Source organism: Vulpes vulpes, chromosome 14, assembly GCF_048418805.1.
Source record: "Vulpes vulpes isolate BD-2025 chromosome 14, VulVul3, whole genome shotgun sequence".
Lineage (NCBI taxonomy): Eukaryota > Metazoa > Chordata > Mammalia > Carnivora > Canidae > Vulpes > Vulpes vulpes.
The window spans coordinates 42,279,868-42,303,439 of NC_132793.1; the positions used below are offsets into that span (position 1 = coordinate 42,279,868).

A 23,572-nucleotide genomic window follows, 5' to 3' on the forward strand; every position below is an offset into this window, starting at 1 on the left:
GCAAGGCTCTGGAAAACCCATGTGTGGGCCTCTCAACACTCTTCGAGAACAGGAAATCGTGAAATGTCTTTGGGGAGCGATGCAGCACTGTCCTCCTAAACTAAAAATGTACCTGCCTTTCCACTTAGCAATGACATATCTATGGAGATGCTCACACTGTAATACACATTACAGTGTCAATTTTAGCAGCAAAAAAACTGCACACTATCAGGGTGCCTCAGTTGGTTAAGTGCCTGACTCTTGGCTTTGGCTCAGGTCAGGATCTCAGAGGTTGTGAGATCCAGCCCCGCATCTTGGGCTCCACACTCAGCGGGCAGTCTGCTGAAGATTCTCCCCCTGCCCCTCCCCCCACTCACTATCATTTTTTTAAAAAATTCATCTTTGGGGCACCTGGGTGGCTCAGTGGTTGAGCATCTGCCTTCAGCTCAGGTCAGGATCCTGGGATCGAGTCCCACATTGGACTCTCCACAGGGAGCCTGCTTCTCACTCTGCCTGTGTCTCTGCCTCTGTGTTTCTCATGAATAAATACATCTTTAAAAAAAATCTTTAAAAAAACCTGCACACTATTTATTGTCGTTTAAATAAATAAATGAGACATTCACGCGCTAGAGTAGGATGTAGCTGGAAGCCACGGAGGTACAGTATGGAATGTCACCAATACTCTGGTCAGCAAAGCAAGCTCGAAAGCTGTGTGCACCACAAGTCCCATCTGTGTTTGCCAATGTGAAGCGTGTATCTCCCAGGCTCCCCCAGGAATGGGTGGTAAAAGGCATGAAGTGGAAAGACCCGGTTTTTCAACCTCCGTGCTTCTATATTGTTAGTATTTGTTTGCTGGAAGGACATTATTTATACAATAATAGATTTTTAAGGCATGGATTAGGAAGGCAGGTGTTCACTGTCAAATCTGGCCATGGACAAGTGGTAAAAACCTGCCACATGGCCCTGATTTGTTCTTGTAAGGAAAAACAGATCAGAAATTCTGGATGAGTTCCAAGTTGGGCCTGCAGAAGCATGTCCCGAGCCCACCTCCACACCTGCCTGGTCTCTCTCTAGGGCGCTGGTCAGCGAGGACCCCGCTAGACCCACGTGGTGACAAGTGAGGGCACAAGCCTGTCTGTGGTGTGCCTCAGCTCTGGGGCAGGTTTTGCTGTTGATCCGTCATGTGTCATGGACCGGCCACAGCCTCCATGACCTCACTTGTCATGTCATACAAGGGTATGGAGGCCAATGAGGAGCTTACTCCCACTCCATCCAGGATGCAGGCAGAGAGAATAAAGCATGAGATGAGCCGCATGGTACCAACATAAAGCTGCAGAGATGTGCTCATTATCACAGGCTGCCCCCCGCCTTGGTGGCTCTGCTTTAGAACAGCACTGTCCAACAGAACCTACTGTGCCAATGGAGATGTTCTTCACCACACTGTCCAAGGTAGGCCCCAGGTGACTACTGAGCACTTACTGACAGGACAGAGTGTCAAGTCAATGGCGGCCGGGGGGTGGGGGGAGGATGAAACATTCTGATCTTGGGCAACATGTTCAAGATTTGGGAGAGTCTGCTTAAAGGGACCCCTTTAAAACTGTCAGGTCTGGATGAATTCAATTTAATCTAAAAAGAAATCAAACCCTAGGAAATTTCAAACAACAGCCAAAATTAATATTGATTAGTCCGGGTGGCGAGACACCTTACCGGGTGGTGGGACACTTTACATCACTCCAATGTCACAATGAGAAAACTGCAAAGGCCAATATGGGGCACTGGCCATAAAAGCAGCCACATGGGATTGTCAGATCCAGAATGAAAACCCAGCCATGCCGGGTATCATGTGTAGCTGGGAGGATACCTGAGAGGTAAATTTCTCTATTCTTCAGGGGGTCTGAGGGTCTAGAGACATGGGGAAAAAAACAGTCTTGTACTTTATTTTTCATGTCCCTGAGTGTGCACGCTGTGGGGCCTCAGCCTTGTGTTCCTGTGGCTAGGGTATAAAGCCATCCTCGAGCCCCATCCCCGGGAGGCTGCAGGTCACTCTTGGCACCAACAACATGAGGATCCTGAAATACTCTGTGTGCCCAGAAATAGTGGAAATTTCCCCCAGTGCAGTGCTTTTCCAACTCTACCATGCAGATGAATCACCTGGGGAACTGGTAACAGAGAGTCTGACTCATTAGTTCTGGGTGGAGCCTGAGACTCGGCATTTCTAACCAGCTCCCAGGAGATGCCAATGCTGTTGGTTCCAGAACCATCCCCTGCAGGGGTGGGGGGTGGGGTGGGGATAGTAAGGGCCCCATATCACTGCCAGGGCGGCGTGAAGGGCAAGATGATGGGTATCCATAGCCTGGCTTCCAGGAGCTTTGCAGCTCTTGTCTGTAAAGTTCCGTAAGCTTGAGGGTGGAGTGAGTGAAGTGTGTACTTTCTTCCTCAGTTTGGCAGTTGGGGGTTCCCAAATACAGACATGCAATTCAGGGCTTGCTCTGAAGATGCACTCTGAGGTCAGAGGTCAGTAATGAGCCATCAAGGCCTTCTCCATTCGGGGAGCCTTCAGTCCTTAGCAGTGATATTCCCACCTTTCCAGCAAACCCAATTTCCATGTTTCCAATTAGCCAGAAGCTGTGGAGATTGAGGGTCTAAGGAACAAGTCCATGCACTGCATGGATTTTCCCAGTGGCTTGTGGAATAGGGTTCACCCTTCTATTGAGATGACATCTCATCCATGGAGTTTCATGTTCCAGAATTAATCCGAAACATATTTAGCATCCATGGCTCTGATCTTGTGGCCATGAACGTGTTGCTGAATGGGAAGCAGGCCACATTCTTTTCATGCAGTTATACTCCCTTTGCTCAAGAGGCTGCAGTCAACTCTGGCTGTCTGCCTTTCACCCCTTGCCTGCTAGCAGTTGAGCTTCTGTGTGTCTGTCCAGGGTCCTATGCCTGTTCACCCTCAGTTTCTCCAGGGTCCTGTGCACTCAACTTGAGGGTAAAACTCAGGCTGCGCTGGCTGACCCTGAGCATCCAGGAACTCAGGGTCTGGAGATGTGAGTAGCCTTGGCAGGAGTGGGGGGAGATCCTGCCTGATGACTAGGAGGAGATGCTTGAGAGCAGGTTGTAGATCACTGGTGTGGAGAAGGAGTTCCTTCTTCAAATAAAGAAGACCTTGACTTGGGTCAAGGAGGGCTCCAGGGCCATGAAGTTTGAACTGTGGGTACCAGAGAGCTAATATAGGGCTGGTCAATGGGGCTACCTAAGGTAGTACTCAAAACAATCAAGTCAGTCAAATACCAGGTGCACTTGCACTAGCCACATCCCATAATATTTAATCTTTCTTATCCTGGCCTATGGTATTTCTTTTCTCTGTTCAAATTCTCTTATGCCAACAAGCTGTCGTGTAGGCTCACACAGGTGAGAAAGTTAAGTCTTCCTCTGAACAAGGTTCTCTATCACCTGGAAATCAGTACCACTTGCCTCCCTCCCTAAAGCATCATCACATTTCTGGCTATAGGACGAACGCTATAGGACACAGGCAGGTCTATTCTAAACACACTTGATGCTTTACAGAAAACAGGCTGGTTCTCAGTTCCATTCCTGTCTGCTGTCTCAAATACTCTGTCCCCAAGTCAAGTGGAATATCACCTTGAAGACAAGGCTGTGTGCCCTCCCCGCAGCCTTGGAGGTAGACGGAAGCTCAACATTTCAGAGAGCTTTGAGAGGCTGAACTGCCCCGTGCGGCTGATCCTTGACCCTCAGCAGGAGCCTGAAGCTGCTCACATAGCACAGGGTCCCCTCACAAGGAGCAGGGTGCTGCCTGGGCAAATGCCAGGGCCCGCAAAAGCTGGGAGAGGAGGAAACTCAAAAAAAGTTAATGTAGCTGCACAAAGGTGGTAAGAAAAAGAAAACCCAGCTAAAAACACAGAGCCTTATGCTACCCTGCACAGATCTACACATTTCAGACCCCTCAAGAGACCTCATTAAGACAAGTGCAATTAATTTTCCAAATCAACTAATGACTAAAGATGTTTTTTTTTCTTTTAAAGTAAGTCCCATGCCCAACGTGGGGCTTGAACTCATGACACTGAGATCAAGAGTCACATGTTCTACCAACTGAGACAGCCAGGTGCCCCCAGAGAGAGAGAGAGAGAGAGAGAGAGAGAGAGGAAGGAAACAAAATGTAAGACTACCGTATCAAATGAGTGATGAACATGAAACGGGAACTCACTGGCTCGCAGCTATTAAGGGTTCATTTGTTCAACGATTAAAGTCCTACGTGATCTGAGTTCAGACTGGAGTAATTTCTATAGTAATATGCACTAAAACGATAACAGAAAATTAATGTTCTGTAGTATCTTACATGTATATAAAATGGTCCATTAAATAACTGGGGTAGGGAAGAGGAAACACTGGGGTTGGGGTGGAGGTAGATGCCACTGCTCCTTAAAAATACCCTACGATTATTCATTTAACAAACATAAATGATTACCAGGTGAGCTAAGCAACAGAACAGGTTGGAAGAATGCGCCAGACATCTAAGACAGATCTGCCAAGACACAGAAGTGTTCCAGACTGAGTGGTGGATGGAATTACTATTCCTAATTTTCCACCTCTCCTCACCCCTCCTCACACCTTTCCCAACGACTCTTGGCAGTCCCTCGCACTGGAGACAGTGGGCTTCCTGCCCCTTGACTTTGGCTCACATGACTTGCTCTGGCCAACAGGATGCCGGTTTGAAATGTGTCCTTTTAGAGCTCTGCCATCACCAAAACGAGGGCCTCTGGGGCCCGCTAGAATCTCTAAAGCCTCAGCCTGGGCCCCAGAATCAACACATGTGCAGCAGACCTAGGCTTGACCCGCGGCAAGGAGCCAAACCCAGTTAAATGGCAGCATGAAGCAGAGCCACTCACCTAAGACAACCCAGATCAGTCAACCTTCAGCCAATTCAACAAAAGCATGACCAAGAGTAAATGACTGCCAATGTAAGCCACTGAATTCTGATACGTTTGTTACACAGTTGTTGTGGCAACAGCTAACTGATACATAGGGCTCCTCATAAGCCACTGAAAGATAGCTCTTCCCTCCAAGTTCACAGAGAAATCACAACTACTTACCAGGCTCACCTTTCTTCTTTGAACCAGATTTCTTCTTTGCAGGAGCCTCTTGCTTCGGTGCCTCTTGGCTCTGGACCATATCTGCATTTTTGCCTTGGATAGGAGCTGACTCTGCCCTTTTACTCTGATTGGCAGACGCATCCACCTTTTTGCCCTGGTTGGGAGATCCTTCTGACTTTTTGCCCTGGTTTGGGGTTCCCTCTGCCTTTTTGCCTTGATTGGGGCCCCCCTCTGCTTTTTTCCCCTGGCCTGCAACACCCTCTGCCTTTGTGCCTTGATTAGCAACCAAATCTGCCTTTTTACCCTGGTTGGGAGCCCCCTCTGCCTTTTTGCCCTGATTCTGGGCCCCCTCTGCCTTTTTGCCCTGGTTAGGAGCCCCCTCTGCCTTTTTGCCCTGGTTGGGAGCCCCCTCTGCCTTTTTGCCCTGGTTGGGAGCCCCCTCTGCCTTTTTGCCCTGGTTGGGAGCCCCCTCTGCCTTTTTGCCCTGGTTGGGAGCCCCCTCTGCCTTTTTGCTCTGGTTGGGAGCCCCCTCTGCCTTTTTGCCCTGGTTCTGAGCCCCCTCTGCCTTTTTGCCCTGGTTGGGAGCCCCCTCTGCCTTTTTGCCCTGGTTCTGAGCCCCCTCTGCCTTTTTACCCTGGTTGGGGGCCCCCTCTGCCTTTTTGCCCTGGTTCTGAGCCCCCTCTACCTTTTTACCCTGGTTGGGGGCCCCCTCTGCCTTTTTGCCCTGGTTCTGAGCCCCATCCACCTTTTTGCCTTGGTTGGAGGCACCTTCTGCCTTTTTGCCCTGGTTCTGAGCCCCCTCTGTTTTTTTGCCCTGGTTGGGGGCTCCCTCTACCTTTTTGCTCTGGTTCTGAACCACTTCTACCTTTTTGCCCTGATTGGGGCTCCCCTCTGCCTTTCTGCCCTGGTTTGGGGTCCCCTCCTCTTTTCTACCCTGGCTGGAGGTCCCTTCTGCCTTTTTGCCCTGATTCTGTGCCCCTTCGGCTTTTTTGCCCTGATTCTGCACCCCCTCTACCTTTTTGCCTTGATTCTGGGCCCCCTCTACTTTTTTGCCCTGGTTTGGAGCTCCTTCTGACTTTTTGCCCTGGTTGGGAGCCCCATCTGTCTTTTTGCCTTGGTTGGGGGCCCCTTCTGCCTTTTTGCCCTGGTTTGGGGTTCCTTCTGCCTTTTTGCCCTGATTCTGGGCCCCTTCTACCTTTTTGCCCTGATTCTGGCCCCCCTCTGCCTTTTTGCCCTGATTCTGACCCCCGTCTGCCTTTTTGCCTTGGTTTGGGGCCACTTCTACCTTTTTGCCCTGATTCTGGGCCCCCTCTGCCTTTTTGCCTTGGTTGAGGGCCCCCTCTGCCTTTTTGCCCTGGTTGGGGGCTCCCTCTGCCTTTCTGCTCTGGTTCTGGGCTCCCTCTGTCTTTTTGCCCTGTGCAGTGCTGGTGCCTGGGGTACCAGCCTTGGCACCCACTGGGGGCACAACCACCATAGGCACCTCCTTGGGAGCAGTTTCTAAGATGGCAGCCTTGGAGGCAAGAACTTGGACGGAATTCACTACAGAACTGACTGCTGGTTCCACCTTTGCCACTTTTTTCTCCTTTTTCTTTTTGTCCTTAGGGGAAGGGGCCAACTTCTCTTGGGGCATGGCTGGTACTGTGGCTACAGGGGCAATGACCACAGGAGGCTGGACTGGGGTTGGAGCCACGGGCACTGCGGGTGCCCTCACTGGGTCTTTGAGAAGGATGGTCACATTGGGGGCTGGCTCATGGTCAGGTATCTTCCCGTTAGGTTTCTCTTCCTTTTTCTTGGTTTTTCCTTTCTTCTCCACTGTTTTCTCCTTCTTTTTCTTCTCTACTTTCTGGTGGTGAGTTTTTGCCATCTCCTTGCGCTGGTTGGCTAGGGCTTCTTCATATGACGTCTCCTTCATGGAAAAGGTTGACACCAGGAAGATGCCGATGGCAGAAACGACCATGAATCCACCGAATACCATAACCCCCAAGGTCTGAGTGTCGTAAATATCCATCCTGGCTTGCTTTCCCTTTAACCTGCCAAATATATACACGTAGGTTACTTTTTGCAGAAAGAGGCATTTGACAGTTTTCATCCTCAACCCTACCCCCAAACTTAAGCTTTCACTAGTTCTTCAGACTGATAATTTCAAAGAAGAAACAAATTCCGGCAATCTCTGACGTCATACATTCCTTCCTGCCCCTCTTTGGAAGTGAGGTTTTTTTCTTTTAAGATTTACTTATTTGAGAGAGAGAGAGAGAGAGAGAGAGAACATTCATGCTCATGGAGGAAGGAGCAAAGAGAAACTTAAGTAGACTCCACACAGAATGTAGAGCCCAACACGGGGCTCAAGCTCAAGACCCTGAAGCCTAATCTGGGGCTTGATCTCAAGACTCTGAGATCACGACCAGAGTCGAAACCAAGAGTCAAACACTTAGGCAACTGTACCACCCCATAAGTGAGTTTTTATGTAAGCTATGAGCAGCCCCTATTAGTACTAAGGTAGGAAGCAACAGAGGAATGGTAGAGTACAGTTCTGGACACATAATACCCTGGAGACTCAGAAGCCACAATCACAATCCAAGAGATTCTCTGCTTCAGGGGTCAAAGATACACATAAGCATAAGCACGGGCCAGGGGCGAGACAACAGGGAGTGGTGAGGACTGTGACAAGAATGCTCCAGTAAATTAGGGGGGAATGTGTCACCCAGCCATAGCCGATTGTTGTAGAAATGTGCGTGCCATATTGAGAGATCTTTTGCTTTTTCGCATTAGGCTAGAAATCTTTTTTTCTAAAGTGAAATCAAATGATTAAAAAAAAAAAAAAGAAGAAAAACCATGTAAACCAAACCAAGTTATTTCTGCAGGCTTTCAGCTGCATGCATTCTGGCCAGCAGACCTCTGGCATGCCATCTCTACTCTGTTGTCTCTCTTCCCCAGTGCTGATAATAAACATGACAGCCCAGGGTCAGAGATAAACCTTCAGAATCCTGTGAAATGATAATACTTGTTGAGAAAAAAACTGGCCTTCAAGACAGCTCCTAAAAAGCTGAAGAACTTGTGAGGAGCCTGGGGGCTCAGTCAGTTGAGCACAGGACTCTTGATTTATGCTCAGGTCATGATCTCAGGGTTGCGAGACTGAGCCCTGTGTCCAGCTCAGTGCTGGGCATGGAACCTGCTTATGATTTTCTCTTCCTCTCCTTCTCCCTCTCGAGCCCCTTCAAAAAGAAAAAACAAAACAAAAAAAAGTTGCAGAACTTGCAACTTGCATGTGAGGAAACAGGAAGTCTTACAAAGTACACCAAATAAAAGACCCCAAGTTTGGAATTTCATGTCTGCAGGTTGCAAAGAAGGAGGGAAAACCGTGTCACCAGACCCAATCCTCAACCCAGGGAGGGAGCCCTTTGCCTGCTGACACTCTCCAAACCAAGAGGATGAGCCAACTCTTCTCACTGCCCTTGTTCCAGAGTCCATGGCTTCCTGGCTGCCAGCCCAGGCTGGGTCTGACTTTGGTGAGGAACCCCAGGAGGCTTACTGATTCGGATGCACTCATCTAGTATCAACGAATTTTGATGCTACTATTACATTCCCAGTCCCCTGAACAGATCCTAGGCCCCCTAAAGGGAGGCAGCAATGGAATTAGTAAATAGAATGCAAGTCTAAGTAGGCGGGTAAGGGAAGGTGGAAAGAGGGAGGAGGGAGCAGAAGGAGAGAGGTCAACAGGCCCCATCACCTGGCATGACCTCCACACCCCAATCTCTAGACCTTGGGGTAGGCCAGGTCCAGGCTTGTCAGTTGATATTCCTCCCCTGGAGGGCAAGAGGGTGGGAATTTCTCAAAAATCACAAAATCAAAAAAAAAAAAATCACAAAATCCAAATTGTGATACTAGGGCATTTTAAAGAAGGGACTGAGAAGAGATGGTGTTAAATGTCTCAGCATTAGGTTCAAAGAAGCAGCATTTCCATCACATAAAACACACACACACACACACACACACACACACACACACAAAATTTCACCGTGGCTTTCTAAACAAGCCCCTTGCAGGAACAGGGTTTAAGGGACTCATGATAAAAACACCACAGCATGTGCTCCCCCAGCGGTAACCCCACCAGCTGTGGCTGGGACATTTACTTCTCCCGGACTATCACCCTGGGTCTCAAATACCAGGGGAACCTCTTTATCACAGCCACAATCTCCACAGGTGAAGTGTAAGGTGGGCTCATGGAGCCTTCAAATCCTGGGCAAGTGGATTCTGATCTCTGGGCGTGGGTTGAGGCAGTGTGAGCCACAGCCAGGCACCCTCAAGAGAGGCTGTCCCTAATTAGCCTTTCCAGGGACACACTCACAAATGAGGTACCAGAAAGGCAACTGCACCCTGCTTACCCCTGGAGGGAATCCAGTGGACAGGAGGGAAGGGACAAGAAGGCCTGGAAGGTACTACGGTCAACTTCCATTTCTTGGTGGGCCATCCACCAGCTAAAACTCTGAGTGCTCACAAGAACCTCTCAAAACTTGGCCAACAGGGATATATCCCATTACAAAAACTACACTATAATCACTGTATTAACCTATTCAGATGACAAAAATCCTCTGACACATTCCCCTTCTCTCGAGGCAGTGTGATGCCTGGGTCACTCCAGAAGCCCCAAGTGGCTTGTCAGCAATTGTACATTGCAAGGGCCGTCTCCCATGGAGCTGCAGCAGGGTCACCATGCCAACACAGTCACCAGGCTCCCACAAAGAAGGGTCTGGTTCCCGTGGAGCACTGTGGGATCAGTGAGGCCTTGTGGTGGAAGCAGAAAAGCCACACCTGAAAAAGCTGCCTTGAATGGTACTCAAGTTAGGCAAATATGGGATACAAAAATATATCCTCTGTTGGGAGCACACACATGAGAAAAGCTAGCTTGGGAGAATATTTTTCTTCTGCCGCACACACAAATGTATGTTTGATGGCAGCACAAAATGTGTCTTCCAAGTTTTGCAGAACGGGCTGCTCTAAAAAGAAATTATATCCCTGCCACTAATTCCTGAGTTAGAATTTCTCTAAAAGAAATTGTTCACAAGAAAATGAAAAGCCCTAGTCTTCAGAAAGAATACATTGGAACATTTACGGCTAAGGCCGTATCGCCACAAACAGCAAAGAAATCGAAGTGAAAGCTGGCTATCCTGCCTCTGCAGTTGGCGTGGGTGCAGCAGAAACATCACTGAGATCCCAGACTCACAGGGGTGGGAAAGCCAGTGAGGCCTCCCAAGTGTGCTCTCAAGACCAGCATTTTTTTTTTTTAAGACTACTTATTTATTGGGATCCCTGGGTGGCGCAGCGGTTTGGCGCCTGCCTTTGGCCCAGAGCGCGATCCTGGAGACCCGGGATCGAATCCCACGTCGGGCTCCCAGTGCATGGAGCCTGCTTCTCCCTCTGCCTCTCTCTCTCTCTCTCTCTGTGTGTGTGACTATCATAAATAAATAAAAATTAAAAAAAAAACTACTTATTTATTCATGAGACACACAGAGACTGAGGCAGAGACATAGGCAGAGGGAGACACAGGATTCCTGCGTGAAGCCCGATGCAAGATTCAATCCCAGGACCCCGGGAACACACCGTGAGCCGAAGGTAGACGCTCAACCACTGAGCCACCCAGGTGTCCCCAAAAAAGATACGTTCTCTCACTTCGGGAAACATTTATGAAATATGTGCTTTTACTTATTATTACTAGCACACTTAAGAGTGTGGAGCAGAAAGGCAGAGGCTCTGGGAGGAAAGGAAGCAGGAGGCCACCCAGAGGCTCGGGGACCACTCCCAGGCTCGGCAGGCTCAAACTCAATGAGCCACCTTGAGGCTTGTAGAGAATGGCTTCTCTTCTGTTCCTAGGCGGTAAAGATTCAAGGAGCAAAAGTGAATGGAAGCCCTCAGTTCTTTAGACATGGAAAACATCTGCTAACTCGTGTGGTCCGATCTACCCAGTCCAAATTGGCCAGTTCAGGCCAACAAGCGATCAGGATTTGGTGAAGTTCTGTGAAGAGACCTCAACAGCCGGGTCTCATCACATGCCATGGAGAAGTGTGGGGCGTGGGGTATGCTGGGCGGGTACCCAAGAGGGCAAGTGTCTGGATGTACTCTCTGGACACCAGGTGACCAGCCAGGAAGGCACAGAACTAAAACAGAATGACAATAAATCAGAGACCCTGGCAGATACAACCACATCAGGACTAGCATCTTCTAAGGTTGTGTTTTGTTTTGTTTTTAAGTGACTAGAGGGCGGGGGGGGGGGGGGGCAAAGGAAGGGGGAGGGAGAATCTTAAGCACGGTCCATGCCCACGGTGAAGTCGGATGCAGGGCTCCATCTCACAACCCTGAGATTGTGACCTGAGACTAAGTCAAGAGTTAGATGCTTAACTGACTGAGCCCCCAGGCACCCCCATCTCCTAAGGTTTTTAAATATTGTGAAAAATATTGTGACCATCCATTTCTTACCACCTCAGCTCGTTTCACAGGACTCTGAAGCTGCATTGATCAGGGTCGGAACGGAGCTTACTGGACGACTCATCTCTAAGTTTCCACCTCTATCAGATGCCATGTTGACCACAGGTTTTTTGGGAAAAACATTTTATCAGGTTCAGCTATCTTGTATTCCTAGTTACCTTTCTTTTCTTCTTTTTAAGCAATTGGATACTGAACGTTAGCAAATGCTTTTTATCACTTGACATTTTCTCTAATCTGAAATGGGTTGAATCACAATAATATATATTCTAATGTTAACTCACAGATGGTTCGTATGGTATAAACGCTTCTTGACGTTGGGCCTTTTCTTTTTTAATGTATCACTAGATTTGGTTTGTTCACTTTTTTTTTTAATGTGAGATTTGCATGTATGCTTGTGAGAAAAATCAGGGGTCATTCTCATGACCCCGTCCCTATGGAATCTCAGTAGCAAGGTCACTTGCAGCCCATAAAACTAAGGATGGTCACTTTCCCCTTGTTCTTTGTAGGTTTGGTAGAACCTGCCTGTAAAACTCTCAAGATCTGGTGTTTCCAGATCTGTTCTTGGCAGTGGAAGGAGGGGTTAGAAGCTGATTTTTAAGTGCTAATTTCATTTTCCCACTCAGTTTTATTGAACTAGAATGGACATATACAGAACTGTGTAAGCTTAAGGAGTAGAGCACAATGCCATGACTTTTGCACACACACAGAGTGAGATGATTACTATGCTAACTAACTTCAGTTAACATCCATCATCTCATACAGAGACAAAAATAAGAGAAAAAAAAAAGGAAAACAATTTTTTTCCTTGTGAGGAGAACTCTCACTCTCTTAACTTTCAGACATAAGCATACAGCAATGTTAGCTTAGTCATCAAACTGTCTGGTATGTCCCTAGCACACACTTATGTTGTAACTGGGAATCTGTGCCTTCTGACCCCTTGCTGCAATTCCCTCTCCCCCTGCTCATGGTAACCACACATCATCTCTCTTTCTAGGAGATGGTTTTGGGTTTTTTTGTTTTGTTTTGTTTTTTTAGATTTCACATACACGTGAGATCATATGAACTCATCTTCCTCTGATTTGTTTCACTTGGCATAACGCCCTCAAGATCCATCTATGTTGTCACAAATGGTAAGGTTTCCTTTATGGCTGAGAAATATTCCATCATGTGTGTACACATATGTGCTTGTGCATGGGGGGGGGGGGCACAACTTCTTTACCAACTCATCTGTCAATGGACACTTAGGTTGGTTCCATGTCTTGGCTGTTATACATCGTTGATTCAATTTCAATGATGATTCCAGAATCAGCTTTTGGGTCTGTGATCCAGTATATGTAATTAATTTTCATTACTCCTTCTTCTAATTTCCATTGGTTTATTCTGTTCTTTTTAACTTCCTGACATGGACATTTACTATTTTCAGGCCTTTTTTTTTTTCTTGTAGCCAAGTATTTAAGGCAATAAATTTCCCTCTAATTACTGTTCTAGCTTCATCCTACAAGCTGCAGCACACACAATTTTCACGATTGTTCAGTTTTATCTTCCAATTCCCATATCATCTCTTAGACTCGTGAGGTGGCAGTGTCCTTAACTTCCCTAACACATGGGGGCTTTGAATTATTATTGATAATTGCTCATTTAACTCTGCTGTCATTAGAAAATCTGTTCTGTGTGATATAGATTTTTAACCAGGATCTAGACATATTAAGAATTTTTTACATGACCCAGGACACAGAAGCATACACACTAGCCAATGTGCATATATACAATGCATAAATAACAGAACTTTCATGAAATAGCTCAATACTAGTACATGTGATGCATCAGGATTTCCTACACCATTAAAACATTTGGAAAGGCTTTTTGTAATCAATTAAATTGATTTTGAGGCTCAACATACTGATTTAGATTATGGTATTTGGTTAATTTTGTTAGATTGTGGTCAATTTTTATAAATACATGTGTACTCTATGGAGTGAAAGATTCTATGTGTATCCTTAGTTTGAGCTTAATAACCTTCTATAGAATCATGTTTTGCCAGCTCAATCTATAGCTATTGAGAGCTTTTAACATTTCCCACCATGATCATGGACTTACCAGTTTCTGCTGGGAAGCTGTCAATCTGGGCTTTATTTGAAGGCCATCTCATTAGGTGAACATCAGATTAGCATTGTTACATCTTCCTGATATTTCCCCATTATACAGTGACCTTCTTTATCCCTAATAATAAACTTTTTTTCCCCATGAAAGTCTAGTTTGTCTATTTAAAAAGTTATACTCAACTTTTGAGAGGTTAATATTGGCCTAGAATCCTGGTCTATTCTTTACTTTCAACCTATCTGTGTTCGTATATTTTACGTAGAACTCTTAAAAATAGCATAAAGCTGGATTTTATTTTAAGACTAGTGTAGTAATTTGTCTTTTTAACTGGTAGGTTTAATTCATCAACGCCTATTGTGATTTCCTACATAATTGGAGTCATTTAAACCTTTATTTTGTCATTCCTATTTATAATCCTCCTTCTTTGCTTATTCTCCCCCACCCCCTTTATTTCTGCACCCTATTGGACTATTTAGGTTTTTATCTCCTTTTTCTCTGTGGTGTTTGAAGTTATACAATTTTTTTTTTTAGTGAGTACTGAACTTAAAATTTTAAAAAATATTTATTTGAGGAAGAGAGAAAGTGAGAGAGAGCATGTACATGAGTAAGGGAAAGAGGCAGAAGAAATGCAGACTTCCCACTGAGCAGGGAGCCCAATGCACGACTTGATCCCAGGACCCTGGGATGGCGACCTGAGCTGAAGGCAGATGTTTAACCGACTGAGCCACCCAGGCATCCCTAATAAAAATGTTTTTGATCCTTCCATTTCCCTAACATACATACTTGACCTGATTTCACCAATGCCTCCAGCCGCTTCGCCAATAGTGGCAGAACTGTTAGAATGCCTGAAGTCTGGTGCCCCTTCCAATTCACATAAGCCCCTCTTCCAACTTGGTACACCCCCTTCTCCATCACACACCCCAGAACAACTCCTCGTCTCAGAGAACTCACATTTGCATTCCCTAAATGTTTACCAATTTATTTGCCTGCCACTGCTTTTTGCATCTCACTCCCTTCTTTCTGGGTCTTTCCATAGTATATCTTGACCAGCTCTTTCAGCAAGGCTCAATTCTGGATCAACTTTCTCAAGTCCTCACAGACCTGCAATAATGTCTGTATTCCACCCGCACTCTTCATGAATGGATTAACTGAGTACACAAAATTCCATGCTGGCAGTTCTTTTCTCTCACCACTTTGAAGACATTATTTTATCTGTCTTCCTGTCTTCTGGCTTTTTTTGGTGGGGGAGGAAGAGTTATTATTGAGAAACACGCTACTGCTTTGTTGTTTCTTTATAACACCTTCAAAAAAATCTCTCATGACTTTTTTTTTTTTTTTTTAAAGATTATGTTAGAGAGAGAGAAAGAACGAGCAGTAGGGAGGAACAGTGGGAGAGGGAGTAGAGTCCCTGCTTGAGCAGGGAGCCAACCTGGGACTCGATCCCAGGACCCCAGGATCATGAACTGAGCTGAAGGCAGACACTTAACCTACCAAGCCACCCAGGCAACCTTCTCATAACTTTCAAGATTCGTCTTAAACAAAATGTTTTAGGTGTGTATCCTGACCTCGCTCAGGCTCATGGCGCGTTCTGAGCTTGAGGGCTCACGTTTTTCATAAATTCTGGCAGAATTCCTAATTAGACCTCTGTGCCGCCAGTCAGCAAAACTCCAGACGTATTCCCCGTCACCAAGAGTGTCTTCAGCTGAATCTAACCAGCTCTATGATTAGTCCTTTGACTTAATCTATTTGTTTTCAAGCTGGCCTGTTTTTGTTCCTGTATTATTTTTTTCCATTAATGTTCTTCATTGTCTACTTTTATATACCTTTAATAGTGAGTTGGTGTCACACCTTTGGTGGCACTTGATGAGAGGCAAAGGTGTCTTGGCTGAGTTGTGGGCTCATCTCAGAACAGTTTAATCTTTGCTTCAATCAGGCCCTCAGAAAGCAGCACCCACAGACTGAATTTTACACAAGGCATGGGCTTCCTGTAACAGATTCTCTGGGAGCCTGTGGCCTTCTCTTCCCTGGGACAAAACAGATAAGCCCCTGGTCACCTCCCCTGGCCACTAGTCTGCCCTTCCATTGAGGGTGTGGCCCTTCAAGGGCACAGGCTTCACATGAGGGGTGAGGGGGGCGGACTCAGGCCCCATTCCCCACCTCAATGAACCCCTCTTCCCACAAGGACGTGACAGCCAGAGACCCAGGTGACTCTAGAGACAAGACCTCACCCACACCCAGGGTCAGCTTACTTCCAGGCCCTAGTCATTCCCTTCACCCTCAGTTTACAGCTTCTGGCGATCTCTCTTACTACTACTTTATAAGCTCAGCTATGATTTGTAGAGAATGTTCACTGACTTTAACATTTCTAAATGTCTGGAGAAGAGGGTTTTCAGACACCTCATCTAAATAATAAGTGTAATCTCTGATTTTTTTTTTAACCCAGAAAAACGAAGAGAAAATTCAGTTGCTAAACAATATATTCTGAAATTATTTATTTCATGTTTTAAGAAAATGGAAACTGACTTCCCACTTTAAAAATAAAAACAATGCTACTCATCTTAAAGAAAGATGAAACACCAAAAATAGAAATGTACTCTATTATAAGCCTTTGCTTACTCATCGGCTATTTCAGATTCAATTTCTATGCCTAAGGAAAAAAATAAAGATTTGACATGTTTTTGTGTTTCTCCAAAATAATAGTCTTTGGAAAAGTAGGCATTTCAAAAGGCCTAAATCTTTCTAAAGCTTACAGGAAGCCTAGAGGCTTCACCCCATCAATGAAGACAACATGCCTCCGAGGTAGGAATCCAGAATCCTGACTTCTCTGGACACCTGGGTGGCTCAGTGATTGAGCATCTGCCTTCAGCTTAGATCGTGATCTCCAGTCCCACATCGGGCTCCCTGCAGGGAACCTGCTTCTCCTTCTCCCTATGTCTCTGCCTCTCTCTCTGTCTCTCATGAATAAATAAATAAAATCTTAACAACAACAAAAACCGGAATCCTGACTTCTCAAAATGACGACAGTTAAGATGTGCTAGCTGGCCCACAACAGAATTCTTAGTGGGGCAGACATGAAGCTCCCAGAACCCAGGGAGCAGGCTCTCCTGCACTGTATCCAAGCAAACCCTAGCACATCCACACTCCCAAATGCTTGTTGAATGAAGGCTCTACTAAATAGCCCATTGAGATAGGAGTTGTGCATTTGTAAGGCTGTAAGGACCACATCCAAACACAAGAACACAGGGATCCTGGTAGAGGAAAATAATGCACACTGTGGGGACTTACAAGCTTTTGGAGTTCTCTCTTGGTTCTTCAGACTTTCCCACTATTGCAAATGTGGTCTGTTTCATTTTGTTTGTTGCCGATATCCAGAAATATAATAGATTTCTGTGGGGTGACTCCTCCCTCACCCTCCCCACCCCAGCAACCCTGCCTAATTCTAGGGACACATCCTTAGATTTTTAAAAATATTTTCTATGTAAATAAGCATCCTGCCTCCGGATTCCGGTTTTGTTCCTTTCTCCTCAATTTTCCTATCTCTGGCTTCACTTTTCCTTGAATTTTTCCTCCAACACAGTGCTCAACAAAGACAGCAGCCATCCTGTTTTCCCTTATCTCAAAGGAAAAGACTGAAGTGTCCCGCTGGTTAGCGTGATGTTTGCTTTTGGTAGATATCTTTTTTCCCCCAGGGGTTCTTGGTTCTCTTATTGGCTTAATGTGGATAAGTTATATTTCCTAGAAATTCATTTATATGGTCAGAACTTTGTGAAATTCTTCCCATGTAGAGATGTAAAAAGAAGGGGTCTTATGTGTATAATGTGTGGTAGAGCCCCCTTCTCGGATCCTTCAGATATTTTTAATAAACATCTATGACATCTACACCATTTATTTTTATTTAGCACAAGTCACTGGTCTAACCACTTATCTTTTTGATGTCTACATCTGTAGTAAAGTCCCATTTTACATTCTTGAGAGGATTTGTGCCTTTTTCTTCATAAATTTTGCTTGATATTGGTCAACATTACTCATATTTTCTGAGACTGAAATCTTGGCTTTGTTGGATTCACCTATGTACACTGGTTTCAGTCTCATTCATTCCTTCTCATCCATACTTTCTTCTGACTGGTTTCAGTTTATTTTGTCCTTCATAACTTCTGAAAAAAGATGCTTACTCAACAGCTCACTAATTTTCATCTTTTCTTTTATGATGTGTGTATTTAAGGGTACACATTTCCCTGTAAATAATACTTTAGCTACATCCTACAAGGTTTGACATGTAGTATTTTCATTACTACTCTATTTCCCCTTTTATTGAACTACAAATAAATGCTAAAAGCATATTTTTACAAGATCCCCAAATACGTGATCGTTTTCTATTTCTTTTTATTCAAATTCCAGCTTAACTAAACTGTGGTCAGGCTACCTGTTCTACATAATCTTAATCCTTTGAGACTTAGTTTAAGGCCCCCGGTAGGACCAATCTTTGAAAATTTGAAGTCAAACGTTTATTAGTTGGCTGTGGTGTTTTATTTATATACAGTCATAGACCACATTAATTTTGTTCAAAGTTCTAATCATTAGAACTTTCCTCTACCAGGATCCCTGTGTTCTTGTGTTTGGATGTGGTCCTCACAGCTGTACAAATGCATGACTCCTATCCTAGATTTTTGTCTGCTTAGCTGTCAATTACTGACCAGATGTGCTAAAAAGTCTTTACACCATGATCATAAATTTGACCACTTCTTGTACTTTTGTCAATTTTTGTTTTATGTATTTTGTGATTAAGTTAGTAATATGCAAAATTAAAACTGCCATTATCTTTAAGCCAAGTTAAATTCTGATCATTATGATGTGCCCTTTCTCTTGATAATACTTTGTGTGTGTGTCAAAGCTTCTTTTATATACCAATAATACAACACCAGTTTTCTTTTTTATATATATTAAGTAATCGTTATGCCCAATGCAGGCCTCAAACTCATGACCCTGAGATCAAGAGTCACATGCTCCACTGACTGAGTCAGCCAGGTGTCCCCATACCAGTTTTCCTTTTCTTTATTTTTTAAAGATTTTTTATTTATGTATTGGTTTGTTTGAGAGAGAATGTGCACCAGAGAGCACAAGTGGTACAGAGGGAGAAGCAGGCTGCCCATTAAGCAAGGAGCCCAATGCAGGGCTAGATCCCAGAACTCTGGTATCATGACCTGAGCTGAAGGCAGATGCTTAACCAACTGAGCCACCCAGGCATCCCACCAGTTTTCTTTTTAATAGAATTTCTATACTACATCTTCTATCCCTTTATTTTTGACCTGGCTCCTATATACAGCACAAGGGTGGATTTTTAAAATCCAGAATGATATCTTTATGTTTTAACTGCAGTATTTAACAAATTTATATTAAATATGAATGTTGACATATGAGTTTAATTCTATAACACTATTTTGTGCTATTTTCCCATCTGTCCTTTCTTACCTCTCTTCTTTTTTAAATCATCCATTCTCTCCCCTCTACTTTTACAGAATACACTGTTTCTGTTCTTTAGTAATTACCTTTAAAAAAGAACATGTAGGGTTTGCCAAGTTCAAAGTTAAAGGAGTCTACCCCTTCCCCTAATTCCATTACCTTTTCTTCCTTCAGTGTAACTGTTTTCATGTATTAAATCCTACCTTTTTATAGCCACCACCCTCACGCCAAACATTACTATTACTCTTTTACGTTTGTTCAGAGTAAACCAAATATTCACCACCTTCTTTATTCCCTGCTTGTATAGCTTACTCCTTCCATTCACCATTACTTGCCCTCCAAAAACATCCTCCAGAATTTCCTGTAGCAAGGGTCTGTCACTAATTACCTGTCTTGATTTTTGCCTTAAAAGTGATCTTGGTTTTTTGGATTCTTGATTTTTCCCCCACTTTAGTTCCTATATATCACTACACTGTCTACATATGAATGTTTTTTCAATTTTTGGATGGGTGCCTCATCCATTCTGTCAAACCCTCAGGCGTTATCTCGTCCGATACTGGCTCTGGCCCACGATCTCTCTCCTCTCGAACCCCAATTAGACAGGCTTCTCAGCCTATCCTCCCTTGTTCTTAATTGGTCTCAGAAATTATTCATCTCTTTGATTCTCTAAGATGAAATCTGTGCATTTTATTCTGCTCCATCTTTTAGTTCACTTACTCTCTTCAACCTGCTGGGTTTTTAATTACAATTATCGAGCTGCTCATATCTAGAAGTTGTCCCTGGTTCCTTTTTAAAATTTGCTAGATCATTTCACAGTTTCCTTTCCTTGTATGTATTTTTGATCTTGTCTATTACTTTAAGTATAGTAAGAAGCAGTGTTTAATATCAGAGTCAATCCCTCTGCTGTCTGGTATTTTCACAGACCTGTTCTTGCTGGTCCTCATTCATGGCGCTCTGCGTAAAAAAAGGGTTTACTTACTCTTACCTGCAGACTGCTCACTTCCCTGTGGAAACTACACATGGGGATTCACTAAGCCTGGAATAAAGGGGCGGTCCTTCAAAGATCTGCTCATCCACTCACTTGAAGGATGGCCCAGGAGCACTATCTGTCCAGGTCAAGTCTAAAATAAAGAATTTTAAAATTGGCTGGAGAACATCCTTCCACTGAGGTCATGGCATCTGCAAGAGGTACAGCTTGTGAGTACAAGCTCTCGGGAGGGGAATGGGCTTATTTCTGGGTCACCTTCATCCTGGAGATGCAGGTAGCAGTCTTCTGCGGTTCCAGCTCCAAGGGAGCAGGGTCTTCCATTATACTGCCCCCCTGTGCCCAGAGATGCCATCAGAAATCAGTTTGCCCTGTGTGGAAAATGCCCTAAGGGTTGGGCTCACTGTCCACGTCACTCCTTTCACTGAGGTTTTGGCCTCCTCAGTATCTTCCAAGAGAAAACAACCTAAGTGTCCATCGTTAGATGAATGGACAAAAAAAGAGATGGTATACTTTATACACACACGCTCATACCGGAATATTACTCAGGCAAAGTAAAGAGTGAAATCTTGTCAGTTGCAACATGGACACACCTTGAGAATATTATGCTGAATGAGATAAGCCAGACAGGGAAGGTCAAGTACCATGTGATTTCACTTATGTCATAATCTAAAACCCAAAAAACAACTGATCCAAATCGAACCAAATCCAGATTCAGTTACAAAGAACAATGTGGTGGTTACCAGAGGGGAGGGAGGTTGCAAGTGGGGGGGAGGTGAAATAGGTGAAGAGAATCAAGAGGCCCAAACTCCAGTTATAAAATAAATTATGTCATGGGGATGTAATATACACCATGGGGAATAAAGTCCATAATACTCTATCAACTTTGCTCAGTGATAAAAGGGAAATAAATCTACTGTGTGATCAGTTCTCAATGTATACAAATCACTGTTGTACACATGAAGTGTAATATTATATATCAATTACAGCTCGTAAAAAAGGAAAATAACTTCCATGCCATTCCATGCTTTTGAGGTGCTTTTTATCTGTTTTCTACCTGCCCTACCCCAGTCAGAAGGCTGTTCCAGACCACCCAATCACAGGAACACACTGGATCCTCACTTCTTGGGGCTACTGGCATTTGGCACTACTAAGCCAAGAGACACTGATATTTGGCATCTCTAGCTGAAAGAAATCCCAGCCAGCAGAGCTCTTAAAAGAAAAAGGTGATCATCCCTGCTATGTGACATAAGGTTGGTTGTACTAGGTAGACTTGCAAATCCAGACTTGGATAGACATCCATCCCAAGAAGCAGGCAGTCTGCAGGGTGCCCCTGCACTACCTACCTGGGCTCTACACAAGGATTCCAGGAGGTGGGAGGATTGTCAGATTAGAAATGTGTGGGGAAGGGCTCAATGATACCTGGTCCTCAACTGCTGGCTCCTTTGTTTTTAAGAAATCTACTTAATACTCCAACAGTCATTACTTTAACCTGGGGATGGGGATCTGAAAACTTAGGCCCCAGATCAAGGCTCTCCCTTCAGTTAACGAAGGGGAGCTGCGAAAAGGAGCTGCCTTTCCACTTGAATTTGCGGTGAAGAGGTATCCTTTGCTCATCGACAACAACACCTGACCCTCTTTCACGGACTTCTTGCAAAGGCCAATCTCAGATTAATGAATTCCATGGTCAAATGTTCCCATCTCTGTGACAAAGGAGAAGTATGATATGAGTGAGTTTTCTTATTAATAGCGATGGTAACTCAAACTTCATTCTCATTCCTTCTTATTATTTTTTTAAGATTTTATTTATTCATGAGAGACAGAGAGAAAGAGAGGAAGAGACACAGGCAGAGGGAGAGGGAGAGGCTGGCTCCTCGAAGGGAGCTCAATGCAGGACTCGATCCCAGGACTCTGGGATCACGACCTGAGCCAAAGGCAAATGCTCAACCACTGAGCCACTCAAGCACCCCTCTGGTTACTTTTTAAAATCAGCCACTGCAGAATATATTCCAAACCCTCCCATCCTGCTGGTGGTATAAATAAATAATAAATCCTGCACCTTGGGGAAAAATCTGGCCTCTCTTCTAAAGCTGAGCATATGCTTCCTTGAGGCTTGTAATCCCACTCCTAGGAATAGGCCCGACAGCTATGTGGATAAGTGGTCACACGGTGAGGGGCAGGACTTTATATTTTATAATGTAATTCCTACCCTATTATAATATGAGCCCCCGATTAGAAACTGCCCAAGTACCCATGCAGAGTGACAGGGGCACTGGTGACAGATTCACAAGCCAGAGTAGCACATGACAATGACAAGCCCAACAGCACAGATGACTCCCATCAGCACACCCAATGAAAGGCCCAAGAGAGCATAAGCCGTGTGATACCATTCACGTCAAGCTCAAACCCAGTGGGGCCGATCTGCACCAGGTACCAGCAGAGCAGCTACCCTTGGGGCTGGGCAGCAGCTGGAGGGGGGGAGAAGAGGAACTGGGTGCAGGGTAATATTCTTTGATGTGCTGGATAAAATAGGGTGATCAGTTTGTGGAAGTTTAAAACTGGGCTGTAGACTATTGACAGAGCTCTTTGCTGCTTATGTATTTTACTTTACTAGAGAGTTTGGGGCACCTGGGTGGCTCAATGGTTGAGCATCTGACTTCAGCTCAGGGTGTGATCCTGGGGTTCCAGGATCGAGTCCCACATCAAGCTCCCAGAGAAAGGAGCCTGCTTCTCCCTCTGCCTGTGTCTCTACCTCTCTCTCTTTATCTCTCATGATTAAACAAATAAAAATATGTTTTAAAGCTTAAAAATATACATGCCCACTCTGATAGGAAGCTACAGCTTGTGGGACCTGGAGGAGGAGCATCTTCAGTGCCTGGGGCGTCTGGGGCACCAGCCCTCTCTTGGGCACTATGGTGTAGCCAGGGGCAAGAAGTACAGTCATCTCCCGCCTTCACATGGCCACACCCACCCACTATGCAGTCCCCCAAACCGAATTCCAAAAATCCAACTGTTCAGATTAAATCTCCAACTCAATAAACTCCCAACTTAGAAGGGAAGCCAGCTAACACAGAACACGGGCGCTGGGCTTCAGAGTCGTGGCTAAAGTGACCTTTTCATTGTCCTTGACACACCACCATAAGTCTTCCTTAAGGGTGTCAATAATTCAGGGTGCCTGGGTGGTTCTGTAGGTTAAGTGTCTGCTTTGGCTCAGGTCATGATCCCAGGGTCCTAGGATGGAGCCCCAAGTCGGGCTCCCTGCTCAGCGGGGAGTCTGCTTCTCCCTCTTCCCCTGCTGTTCCCCCTGCCTGTGCTCTCTGGTTCTCTCTCTTATCAAATAAATAAATAAAATCTTTTTTAAAAAAGGGGGTATCAATAATTCATCTACTCTTTAGCACTGACTCCTTCTTTTCCTCAATCACTGTGACTACTACTAAATTCTGGAAATTACTAT

The 23,572-nt window shown here is 45.0% G+C and overlaps 1 protein-coding gene across 8 annotated transcripts in view; it reads right to left on the reverse strand.

Annotated features, from left to right (window-relative positions):
- Window positions 1–23,572, reverse strand: part of RRBP1 (ribosome binding protein 1) — a 64,353-nt gene that overhangs the window by 33,041 nt on the left and 7,740 nt on the right. For all 8 annotated transcript variants that reach the window (XM_072736454.1, XM_072736459.1, XM_072736458.1 and 5 more), the window contains exon 2: window positions 5,094–7,123. In XM_072736454.1, the coding sequence (XP_072592555.1) occupies window positions 5,094–7,101 (2,008 nt within the window). In that variant the 5' untranslated portion in view covers window positions 7,102–7,123. The remainder of the gene's footprint in view (window positions 1–5,093; window positions 7,124–23,572) is intronic.